This window comes from Myotis yumanensis, unplaced genomic scaffold, assembly GCF_028538775.1.
Source record: "Myotis yumanensis isolate MYYU_CA2020_CCGP unplaced genomic scaffold, mMyoYum1.0.hap1 SCAF_3, whole genome shotgun sequence".
NCBI classification, from domain to species: Eukaryota; Metazoa; Chordata; class Mammalia; order Chiroptera; family Vespertilionidae; genus Myotis; species Myotis yumanensis.
In genome coordinates, this window is record NW_027223754.1 from 27259726 (window position 1) to 27272932 (window position 13207).

General features: G+C 41.5%; 1 protein-coding gene across 6 annotated transcripts in view; it reads left to right on the plus strand.

Moving 5' to 3' along the window:
• Positions 1 to 13207, plus strand: part of CSGALNACT1 (chondroitin sulfate N-acetylgalactosaminyltransferase 1) — a 313490-nt gene that overhangs the window by 283045 nt on the left and 17238 nt on the right. For all 6 annotated transcript variants that reach the window (XM_070408515.1, XM_070408511.1, XM_070408510.1 and 3 more), the window contains one exon: positions 5442 to 5543. In XM_070408515.1, the coding sequence (XP_070264616.1) occupies positions 5442 to 5543 (102 nt within the window). The remainder of the gene's footprint in view (positions 1 to 5441; positions 5544 to 13207) is intronic.

Sequence of the window (13207 nt, forward strand, 5' to 3'; positions counted from 1 at the left end):
ACACAACAAGGATTAAATTATTTACAAATTCACTCCTGACTCTGCCTCCCCAAATTCATCATTCTTAATGTTAATTGAATATTGTTCTAGGTGCCTTTCTTTGTATATTTGCAGATGAAAAAATAACTTGCTGCTCTAGCTGGTTTGGCTCAGTGGATAGAGCATCAGCCTGTGGACCGAAGGGTCCTGGTTTTATTCCGATCAAGGGCACATACCTTGGTTGTAGGCTCTTCCCCAGCCAGGGCCTGGTCGAAAGTCGTGCAGGAGACAACCAACCAATATGTCTCTCTCTCATCGATATTTCTCTCTGTCTTTCCCTTTCTCTTTCACTCTCTCTAAAAATCAATGGGAAAATATCCTTGGGTGAGGGTAAAAAAAAAAAAAAAAGAATAACTTGCTAGCTGGGAATAATTTAATACAACATGAGATATACTATATGTTCTATTTTTAACTAAATAATTAAATTTTGCCTTACTTAAATTTATGGAAGAGAATCTGAAGTACCATAGAAGAAATTGCTGATCTTTAAGAAAGGGTTTCTCAACTATAAGAGATCCCTCTAAAGTTGCAAAAGTGATTTTTCAAAACAGAGAAGATTGGAATTATGTAATTTTTACTACATAATACTTTTAATTTTAGACTGGATTGGTTGCAATTACAATAAGAAGAGAAAATCAGCACAGTGATGCTTCCTTCCTCTCCTGCGTCCCATTTTCCAATTTTTTCAGCTTTGTATTACTTTTACCTTCTCAGGGTTTGCAGCGTTTACATTCTGTTTTATAACTACAATTCCAGTACTTACATGGATTCAGTGTTTTCATTAGCAGTTCTCCACCAATAGCTTCTTCAATTCTGAGGCCTTGGTTGACTGTATTTCATGGTCAAGAAATTCCTTCAAGAAGGATCATACGTTCTTCGGACTAGAATGTCTGCTTATTATCTTGATGCTTTAAATGTCACCTGGCCGAACTTAAAATTCTTGGGGGACACTTTCTTTCCTCAGGATTTTGAAGATATTCTTTTGGCAGCTAATGGTACCATGAAGAAGTGTTAGGACAATTTTAGTCTCTTCTGAAAATGACTTATTTTTGCCTGAATGTCCAAAGAATTCCTTCTTTAGTCTTGAATCATAATAGCTTAATTAGGATATGTCTCTGGTCAATGTCTATTGTGTTCTCTCAGATTTCTCTATAATTCAGTTTCCTATTTTGCTGTGTAAATTCTTCTGTTTCAGGGAACTTTTTTTGCTGCTCTAATTTTGAGTACCTTTCCCGCTTCATTTGTTTGGATTCTCTGTTTTGCAGACACAATTGTGTATTCTCAGGTGTTCTCAATTTTTTTACTTGTTTCTCGTTTTTTAATACCTTTGTATTTTATCTGTTTTCACATAAGCCTTTTCTTTATGAAGAATTTGATTTTCAGATATGTCTATTCTGTACCTTGGTATTTTTAATTATTCTGTTCAGTTTTTTGTCCATTTGTCAGTGTGTTTTCTGAGCATAGAATATGCCTAGGAACTGTTGTTTTTGTCATATCCTCTTTGAACTTTAAAAAACGGAATTCACATTTTTATTAAGAAAGTGTGAAACATTCGTAAGACATTTTCTTCTGTTTGCGTTATCTCTTTTCAGATTTGGTTTTTCATTGGCTTTTTGAACGCTATTTCTCCCTTAATTCTCTTTCTCTTTCTTCCTTTAATTTTGTTGTTATTCTTGAAATGTGGTAGGTGTGATGTTTGTTTTCATCCCTCTTCTGCATGGCACACTGAGGGCCATCCAGCCTCTTTGCTCTGATGTCAGAGTGGATTCTTCTTGGCTACTTTCGCATCTTGACTGAGAACTGTTTGTGTCCCGCTCCCAGCGATATTCTGCGGACAGGGCATTTATTGTTCTATTTGCTTCATTTGTAGTCTGAAGGAACATGTAGAAGAGAGGAAGAACTCAGCTGGGGTTTTGTGCAGCCTTTGTTGGAGGATCCCACTTCCTGTGGCTCTTCTGAGTCCTGGTATGGATCTGGGAGTTGCACCAGGCTCCCTCGACCCAACTGTGGATGGATCTTTTCCCTGAGGGGTAGATTATTTGTCTCTCAGAATGGGCCCTTGGTCAAGGATTGAGGCCTGGAACATCAGAGAGAATCAGCCCCGTTCGTTTACTTCTCTTAACTCATTTATGTGTTGTCTTCAGCAGCTCTTTCCACAACTCCCATAAGTCCAAAAGAAGAGAAAAGATAAAGCTTTGTTCCTATATTTAAAGGTGGGTGTATGTCAGGGGAAGACACGTGTAAGCTATGTCATCTGTCTATCGGCGTCTCTTATCTCTTCTCCTTTTTCCGCTCTTACGGTGGATCTTGACAATGTGATGGTCTTTTGTCCTTTGGTTCTGCCAAGTACACCCTTTTTGGAAGGGTTACTTCACAAAGAACAATTAGTTTAGAACTAACCTTTCTTCTCTACTTTCCACCTGATGTGGAGAGACCAAATATTCCACTGTGGCTCTACTCGTGCTGAGATCCTGAAGTGAAAATTGGAGATCCTGTCTCTCCCCAGAGCAGCCATCCCTCTGGGCTGCCTTCCCCCGACCCCGGCTGCTTCTCCAGCTCCTCTTTCTGAGACAGTTGCTGGAGCTGGAAGCCACATGAAGCTAAAATAAAATCGTCTGTTTCTTTCCTTGGCCTCCTGTTTGTGATGTTTAAGGCACAGGCGTATGTCCCTTTCATTGGTCATTTGGAGGTAACAAGACCTTAGCCATTTTCCACATTTTGGTAGATGGCTTGCAGTTGTCATTGTTTGAAGTTAATTTACTTAAAGCATTATCTATTTAAAGCATTATCTTTTAAAAGGTAAACGCCCTGTAGACTACTCAACTGTTACTGCATCATTCCATCCTGCCTTGTACTATACCTCTTCAGCAGTCCATTTCTTCCAATGCACTGTGAAAAGGCAGGTGGGGTGACCAGTTGTCCCAGTCACTTGGGGCTGAGGAGTTTTCCTGCGATGTGGACTTTCAGTGCTAAAACATGGAGAATCCCAGGGAAACTGGATAGTTGGTTCCCCAACAGGGCCATACGTGATTCTTCTTACTTGTGACACAATGAGAATAATGCATTGCACAACCACATTAGCTCGCAGGATCCAGGCAGGCTGTGTCCAGGTACAAATCATTACAGCAAAACACAGACAGCTTCATGTCCAGTCATCCACACACACACTCTTTCTCGTTCACATCGTGGGGATGGAGTCTAGTGAGAATTCTCTGAAAAATACAAATGTTACAAGACCATTCAGACAGACAGTGATGTTTCCATAGCACTCTGCTCCTTCTCTCATCAAGCATTTGTTTGTTGCATTACAGACGGTTTCAGTCATGAACAAGAGGAGCACTTCTCACGGGCAGGAATGTCTGACTCATTTTTAAGCTCCCCTTGTAGAGTATCTGGCACACAGCCTGTTGTTTGTTTGGTTATTGTTTGTTGAATGGAGGAAGGAACAAATGAATAAATGGCAGGGAACCCCAGAGTGGACCTCTGAACGAATTCTGCTTTGCCTTCTCGGGAAGCCTCAGCTGGTGAATGGACAGTAAAGGTCCAAAGTGTCTGTTCTATTCCTTGAAAACAGGAAGTGTTTTGAATGGATTTTAAAATGCCAGTAACGATATCCCTAGGAGGAAAAACACACACATGAGAATGCTTCTTTATTCAGGCTCAGCGCCTGACCCTCTATGATTCTGTGGTGGACTTCTTCCAACTGCAAACACTTTAAAGAACAGAGTTTTGAGTGCTTGGCGCTGTGTGCGTGCTTTCATTCTACCTAGCGAGTGTGCAGGAGGGATCATTTACCTACAGAGAATTTTATTGTTGGGAGGTGATGATTTAGTCTGCAGGGACTGGGGCTCCGAGGGAGCTCTACGTATTAAAGCTGCCACATCCGGGGCCTCTGTGTTTGGTCCCGTGTCTGCTTCTAGGAGCTCTGCCATCAGTCTGGGTTTCAGAGGCAGCTCTTACCTTTCTTCCACAGAAAATAAACAGAATTCTCAGAACCACGCCTGTGAGCAGGCAGAGCCCTGAGTGCCTCTTGCCCTGGGTCAATATGCTAGTTACCGTGCCTTAGATTTCTCCCGCCTGGAATTCTCTTCTTCCTCCTCTACCTTTTTAAACCCCGTCCATATTTCAAGGCCCCAGCCCACAGAATTTCCCGTGCTTTCTGAATTCGCTATATTTTTTATTAATGCCATGAGGTGTCCTTATTTTATTTGAGCTTATTTTATTTCTTATGTAAGTTTTTTGAGGTGAGGAACTGTATCTTCTATTTCTTTGGATTTCTCCCAGCCACCCGAGCTAGACAATCACTCCTTTTTGAAGTCATTATAAAATGCATTGAATAAATTGGCCTCTGCAATTAGGGCACACAGATTTCCAGAACGCTATGATATGGATTGTTGTTTGGGGGTTAAGGAAAGTAGCTAACACAGAGACAAAAGGAATAAAATGGAAGAACATGCAAAATATCAAGATATCACAAAAGACCGCCTTGCCAGTAGAATCTTTCCATTAACATGCTTCCAGAAAACACCTGTAAAATTATGCACACACATACACATATATGTATACACAGACGTGTACACCTAAACACATATTTACACATCTATTTGGCCTACGCATGTCTGCACATACATGTACACACACTACACATATAGATGAAGTAAGTGCTCAGCAGAGGATCATACTGTGGTAGCTACACAGAAACTAGGTGTTACCATTGAGAGAGCAGGACATGGGCAAATAACAAGCTTTAGTGGGGACAGCAGGTGTAGACCAGTCCAGAGCCCGAGGCCCGGCACTGAGAGGGCTGCTGGGACCCTGGAGTATGAGGTGCCCGGTGCCTGGGACAGAGTCACAGAGAAATGGGGACGTAGTGAAGGTAGGTGACAGGCTGCAGCTGTGCCTATGCCTTATCATTCCCTTAGACAGTCACGCCCCTGGGTGTTCCCAAGAGTTTCTAGGGTCCCAAATGGAAAAATGTTTTTACCTTTACACGTTCAGTCTTTAAGACTGTTTGGCACACAAGAGCAAAGTCAGGGACAAGGATTCTGGTTTCAACCTCTCGGGGCTTTAGCTTGCTCATCTGTACAATGGAATTTGTGTGTTATTTATTTCATAGACTTCTGATGGCAAAGAAGGGTAGGATCAGTGCCCTTCCCATGGCACTGGGTGTCCCAATGGGCTAGGCCTATGGTAGATTGGACCTCTAGCCTTTAAGTTTCTATTGACCAGAACTGCACATTTAAATTTCATTGTTTCTTGGTAAAAATCAATACAAATACAGGTCATTGTGATGGTCAAGCTTATTTTAAGACCCTTTTGCACTTTACAAAATAGGTTATTTGCTTGAGCCTTTCCTGTTACTGTGGAAACAGGTCCAGATATACACATGTTTTATTTTCTAGGGAGACATGCATCCAACAGGATGGGAGAATTCATCTCACCGTTGTTTACTTTGGGAAAGAAGAAATGAATGAGGTCAAGGGAATACTTGAAAACACTTCCAGGTAAGTACGACGTGGAGCCATAATCAGGAATTATGGTCACTGAGCTCATACACATCCAAGGCTGAAACTCCGATTTTTGTCTTATTATCCTTATTAACTGCGAGGTTGGTTGGTTGCTGGCCGTGTGTAGGGGGAATTCTGCCTGACACTGGTGCTCATTGTGCAGGGTGTTGTTGATTTTGACTTTGAGATAAACTGCTGTGAGCAGCCAGGGTAGGGAGCATGGGCTTCTTTGGGCTTCCGCATGATTGGATGTCTTCACTTTCAGCACTGCAGGTTTGAGGTCTTTATGTCACAGAGTGGGAATTGGGGAGGGCACGGCCATGCAGTCAGCGCCATCTCAGCCACAGCTTGTAAGGCTAAGAGTGATATCCATGCTTGGATGGCACTCACTTAGCCAATGGTCTCGCCCTTCTGATTTTCATTCATTATGCATATTGAGAGAGTAGAGCGAAGCAGGAAGTGATGACTGGGCAGGATCCTTAATTAAATCTATTCACTTGAACAGAAATTATTTAACTAAAAACTTTAGACTTAGGATTTATATTTATACCCCATTGATCAGTTGTTAGGAAAATAAATATGTTTAACGACAGCAGAGATGGATTTTTCCCCCTACAGATATTTAGTTAATAAATAAACATCTATGGCATTTTCTACTAGTGAGGAAGCTGGAATGGTACCGTCATGCTCCCTTGTGGTTTGTTTTGGATGTTTGCAGGGTTTCAGTTGAGTAATCGGAGGGGGTGGGAGGGTAGTTTCTCCATAAGTGAAGCTTAGAGGGTGGTAGTGGCAGAAATAGTCTGAATAGGTTCAAATTGTTAGAAATGCTCTTAAACGGTGTCATGGGAATGAGACAGACACTCGAAAATGGCTTGGTGCTTAGCCAATCAGAAAGTTGATGGGCAGACAGACCAATCAGGAAGTCCATTCTCCTTTTATCCCTGACTCTTCGCTGCACCGTGCTCTGATTGGCTTAAGAATGTGGCTTCAGGTTCTGGCTCGAATGACTAATTCAAGTGGGGTGGTGCAAAGGGGGTGGGGTTGTTCTAGGACCTAGAACAGCAGTTCTCAACCTGTGGGTCGAGACCCCTTTGGGGGTAGAACGACCCTTTCACAGGAGTCACCTAAGACCATCAAAAAACACATAAATAATTACATATTGTTTTTGTGATTAATCACTATACTTTAATTATGTTCAATTTATAACAATGAAAATACATCCTGCATATCAGATATTTACATTACTATTCATAATAGTAGCAAAATTACAGTTATGAAGTAGCAACGAAAATAATTTTATGGTTGGGGGTCACCACAACATGAGGAACTGTATTAAAGGGTTGCGGCATTAGGAAGGTTGAGAACCGCTGTTCTAGGTTAAGCTACAAAATGGAGGTTTATACAAAAAGGAAATGGAGTCAGTATCTAAACTATACCTTTGACAGAAAAGACTTTGATTCTCAAAATATGGCCTAAATATAAACAGAGCCTCTGTTTTGAATTTCTGGTAAATGGTAATCGGATGACAGTCAAAGGATAAGATTCCAAGATTGGGTGCACTCTGTATTTATTTTCATGCCTTGTTACTAATTTTGTGTTAATGGGCACAAGATCAGAATGCTAATTATACTTATTCAACCATTCTGAGGCAGCCCCCTAGCCAAATGTTGCCCACCACTTCTTTCTGTAAGTTTTGTTGGAATGCAGGCATGCTCATCTGTTTACATACTATTTATGGTGGCTTTTGTGGTACAGCTGCAGAATTGAATAGTTGTGACAGAGAATGTATGACTTGCCAAGCGTAAACTCTCTCCTCTCTTGTCCCCTCCAGAAAAAGTTTGCTGAATTCTGTTTTAAATCAATTGTGAGTTAAGAGTTTAAAACCAGTAATAGCTTAAAGCTACGGCCTCTGTTGAAGGGAGATCAAAGAGAACAAAATACTTGAATATCTTAAATGTGAAATAGAAATATCTCTACTGCAATGGGCTGCAATATCCTTTTCACCTCTGCTTAGGAATGGGGAGCATGAATTATTAGAATTCGTGTCCTCTGCACTGTGGATAGGTTTTAATGTCTCTGGAATTATCCATCCCTGGGAGTTGATCTTTTTAAAGTTTCCCAGATGATTCTAACACGCAGCCAGGATTGAGAGCTTTTGTCTGAGAAAGTGGCGGTCCACGCCAGGGGCTGTCCAGGAGAGGCCTTGATGGCAGCCAGCTGCCCATTCCGAGGTGTTTGTAAATAGCTCTCCAGGTGACCCTCAGTCCTATTAGGTCTGGCACCTTCCCAGGACAGCAAAGGATGACCAGACATTTGCTGATAGATACATATAACCAAATTTACCCAAGTCTGATGGATGATATATATGACAACTTACATGAGAATCTTTTAAAATCATTTTTATCATTCTTTGAAGATGGTATGACTCTTATTCACATGCATCTTATCTGTGAATAATAATCATTATTATTATTTTCGTGGATGATCTTTACTATTTGCAGCAATGTCACAAGATAGATGCTATTAGCCCCATTTTAAAAACTGAGGCTTAGCGAGGTTGTTTAGACATTGTTATGGGAAATACCCTTTCAAATGACTAGAATGCTTACGGACTCTTATTATCAAAGGCATTTTTTCACCATATCAAATTACCTGACAAGCTGAATTCTCAATCAGCAGGTTGCTTGGTGAGCAAAGAATGAAGAGAATCTGATCAAGAAAAGTAACATCATTTAAGTGGTAGGGATCCTTTACTTAAAAAGTTGAAAAATTTCTAGGGGTTAATCTACCCATAGCAGAGAACTTCGTGTTAGAGACTGAATTGACCAGTGCTTTAAAGAAAGAGGTGCTACAGAAATCTTGGCAACATTTATTGGAACCCCATTTTTCTCTGTGGATGTCCTCATTCCGTTAACTGGTGATATCTGCAGTATTGATGTCACTGATGCCTTGGGGCCTGTCCTACGCCCTCCATTGTGTTGCTTTGATCAGACCATCTCTCCTAGGGATGCCCCACTCTCTGCAGCCAGCCTGAGTCCATAGTAATCCAGTTGAAAACTTAAATAAGAAGCTTTTAAAGTCATCTTTATCATTCTTTTAAGAAGGTATAACTCTTGTTCACATGCATCTTACCTTTGAATAATAATTATTATTATTATTTACATGGAGGATCTTATTTAATATTCACAGCAACCTTACAAGATACTAGTAGATGCTGTTAGCTGCATTTTAAAAACTGAGGCTTAGTGAGGTTGTTACTCAGGCTGCCACCTGACACCTGGGAGAGCCAGGATCTGAAGCTTGTCTGTGAACTTCCAGGACTCATGCCTTAAAATCTTCACTCCAATGTACTCCACCCTAAAATCCATAATTGTTAGTTGAAAGTAATGAGATATGAAATCAGTCTAAATGAAATTTATTTCATTTGGGTATCAGTATTGTGATTAAACTGCTCTAAATGCAGCTAAGTATATAGTTAAGAATATCTTTTCAAAATCTACTTTGATGACTATGTGCAATGTTTTACTCACTCAGTTTATGCTCACTCAGTTGAGCTTTACTTTTCAGTTGATTGCTATAAATCAGTGCTTTGCAAACTGAAGTTTGTGATTCATTAGAAAGTTGTGAAATAGATTTATGCTCAGTATTACAAAATAATTGAAATAGAGTGGATAGAAGCTATAAGTAGTAAGGATAAATATTGTTTCATTAAATTTTCATTTCTGTGCGTGTGTGTGATAATATATAATACTAGAAGCCCATTGCATGAAGATTCGCGCAGTAGGCCTTCCTTCCCCTGGCTGCCAGCACCGGTTTTCCTCTGGCACCTGGGACCCAGGTCTTTGGTCCGCTGTGGCCGCAGCGAGGCTTGGCTTCTCCTCCAAGCCTCTTCAGTCTTCAGTCTTCAGTCTGCGTCTGCGTCTGCGTCTGCGTATGCAAATTAACCACCATCTTTGTTGGCTTAATTTGCATAGTCGCTCTGATGGGCGTAGTGGAGTGACATCAATTTGCATGTTTCTCTTTTATTAGTGTAGATATTCCTTTATAAGCTCTTTGGTAAAAATATTTACCAAAGAAAGCAGTTTAAATCAGTTCTTAATATCTGATTCTTATTCCACAGAGTTTTCCATATTAAGCTTTAGTTAATCACAGGTTACAGCCTCTTGCTCAGTGGTTCTCAAATATAAGTGTGCTTTGTATAATCTGGGATGCTTTTAAAAATGCACATTCCTGGGACCCAACCCCAGAAATTCTGAGTCAATAGGCCTGAGATTAAGCTTAAGAATCAACATTTAGAATGAGTTCCATATGTTGATGCGGGTGGTCGATGGCTCCCACTTTGAGAAATGCTGGCTGAGGTAGACATGTGCTTGGAGCTACACACAGTAAGTCCTCAATGTCATCAATAGGATCTGTGACTTTAAGTGAAACAGTGTATGAGAAAACTAATTGTACCATAGGCTACTTGATATAAACAAGAGTTAAGTTCCTATGACATATCATCAATCTATAATAATAAAAACATAATATGCTAATTAGACCGGACATCCTTCCAGATGTCATTCCGTGGAAGCCAGGGTTGCAAGGGAAGCCTGGGTCTTGGGTGCCTGCCGGGTGCCAGAGGGAAGCCGGTGCTGGCAGCTGGGGAAAGGAAGGCCTACTCTTGCACGAATTTCGTGCTTTGGGCCTCTAGTGTTATAATAAAACAATGTTGGCCATGCCAATGTTATTTGAGGACTCTTTAATATTTTGGAGGAGTTTTGAAAAGGATTGGTGGAATTCACTAGTGAAGCCATCTGGTCCTGGGCTTTCATTTGTTGGGAGATTTTTGACTGCTGATTGAATCTGCTTGCTCATTATTGATTTGTCCAGATTTTTCTATTACTTCATGATTCAGTCTTGGTGGGTTGTATGTTTCATGAATTCATTTTTTCTAAATTACGTAATTTATTAGCATATAATTACACATAATCTCTTATGATACTTTGTGTTTCTGTGTTACCAATTCCAATGTCTCCTCTTTTGTTTATAATTTTTATTAATTTGAGCTCTCATTTTCTTTGGTAGTCTAGCCAATGACTTATCAATTGTTTATCTTTTCAAAAGGAACTTGCTAAAACAGAGCCTTGTATAAGCTCAGAATCTCGAAAATTCTAAATTAATTGTTCAAACTGCCTATTTTAAATCCTTTACTGTATTCAGATGTCTTCAGTAAGTAGAATTCATAGGCGATTTTAGTATTTAGGGCTCTTAGATTTAAAACTGTAAATTATAACATTGAATATAATACTGGTTCCTATGTAAATTTTTAAATGCTTTTTTAAAATGAAGGGTTGTTGTGGGAAGTGTCATGTTAAGAGAATTTCCTTGCAGTGGTGGGAAGAAGTATGTATTAGAGTAAATCATATTAGACAGCAAGATCTTCCATCATTTTTTAATCCAGCAGTTCTGGGAAATGCAAGTCAATTAGAGAAATTAAATCTCCAGCAGAAACCCTAGCTTTCTCAGGTCATTATAACCTCTATCAGAATGATTATGTATAACTTGGAGGAGTTGCCATATGCCAGACTTATTATATAAAAGAAAGGAATTCAATGAGAAACTCAAGAGTTCATCAGCCAATAATACAAGTCAAGAAGAAAAGAAGAAATAATTATGAGTAATCATGTGCCCTTTTGAAACTGCGGACTCTGATGCATAATAAGAAATCACCAAGTGTAGAATGTAGTGCTCTCGTTCTACCATGAAAAATGTCCATGCCTTATGAGACGAGCCGCAAAATATTACATTTCTTTGCATGGGTGAATTAAATATTTCAGACCAGATTGCATCTTATTTTCCTCAGCTCTCTTTTGTTCTGTTATTTATCTACTTAGGTTTGTGTCTGTTTTTTGGAATCTGTTGGTCAAGACTCTTTCTGATGTGGGAAATGGACTGATGTGCAGGGGCTTCTCCAGTGCCCACCTGAGGGAAGAAGGTGGCATTTTGGGGCAGCGCCTTCCCACAATGACAGATTTGAGATGCGCCTCAGTGTTGCCCATTGATTTGGCTCTTGATTAATCTAGTGTTTATTGGTCATCTACTGTGTCCCTGTGACTATCACTTCCTGCATGGTGTCAGATCACCTCTGAAGATAGAAACATAAAGTAAGGCATCCCTGGCCTCCGAGGTTTAGAGCCTGCGAGGTCATCTTGTGCGTGTCTACACAAAGCAAAGGCACAAGGAGGCACTGGGCACAGGAGGACAGAGGCAGGACTGGGCGAAATGCCTGGGAGTCCAGAGAGGGGCTTTAGTTTGCAGCAGAGCATGAGAGAGGCAGTGACGCTTGACATGGGCCATGAAGACTAAGTGGGACTTTCACTGGAGTGGATGGAGGAAACATATCCCAGGAGGGACCACCGAGCAGAGGCAGGAGGCCCCAGCCATGTCCATGCCATCAGCGGCCATCTTCTGGCTGGTCACTGTGGGGCAGGGGGGACAGACGGAGGACAAAACAGGGTCCCTGTCTGTGCACCTTGATGGTCTGCATTTTGGGGTTGCAGCTTTGTGGCCATGTTGTGCACATTTTTAAACCCACAGCTGCCAGACCACGTTGGGGCAAATCAGTGCTCTGCATTGGAATGTCCTTGCTTTTCATGGCTTGGCTGCCTCTTAATATACACTGTTTCAAATACTACTGAGCAAGGGGTGCTAGTATGCGCATCTTCTGCCCACAGAGCAGTGTCTGAGTGAAAATATGGGATATGTTGAGGGAAGAGGCCTGACTGTCTTGCAGAAGCTGGTTTCTCTTTGTCCTGTTGCATCCTGTGTTCTGGTGCTGGTGCCGATGAGCTTGAGATGAGAGGAGGGCGTCCCACTTCCAGGTTCTTCTTTCTCTGGTGTTTCCAGCTCAGCCCTCTTCCTTTGTAGAGGACACTTGTTAATGACCAGAGCTCCTTCCCAATGGCAGGAGAGGAGAAGGAGCGGTTCCCCAGATAATGGTTAATTATAAGAAGTGCCGGGGTTGAGTGATTAGGAGGAAGGATAGTACCATTATCCATCTGCAGATGGACTCCGAGCTGAGCACGGTGACCTGGCAACCACTCTGGGAACCACAGGTGGATGACAACTTAAAGTTAGCCCTGGGCCTTCTCCAGTGCCCATGACAGCGCCATCGATGACTCTGTCCCCACCCTGCCTCTGTGTGCACTGATGTCCAGCTCCCTAGTTAGGCCTTCAACATAAGGACATCACATGTGTGTGCCACCAGGCCCACAGTAATGATGGATGTCTCTTGCTGGTCAGCATTGGTCAGGGTGGATGAGGAGGCCAAGCAAAGCTGGGCCAGGCAGGGTTGTGTATAGAGGAAGGAGTGGGTTTGGAGGGAAGTAGAGGCTGCTGGTGCCAGATGGGCACTGGCCCCATGGGGTGAGAGGTTTCTGTGTGGGCAGTGATTGGACAGGGATGGGCACTGTGTCCTGGGGCTTTCTGTATGGCCTGCAGGCATACTGGAGAGGATGTTTGAAATGCATATTCAGATTGGGTAGTGCCACAGATGTAACATGGATTATCTCATCCTGTAAAGAGATTGGATGAAGAGAAAGGAAGGAGATTGCATAGAGGGTAATGTTTTAAGATTTTTTTTTTAAAAAAGTTCTTCCAAATTAAGGTCATCTCAAACA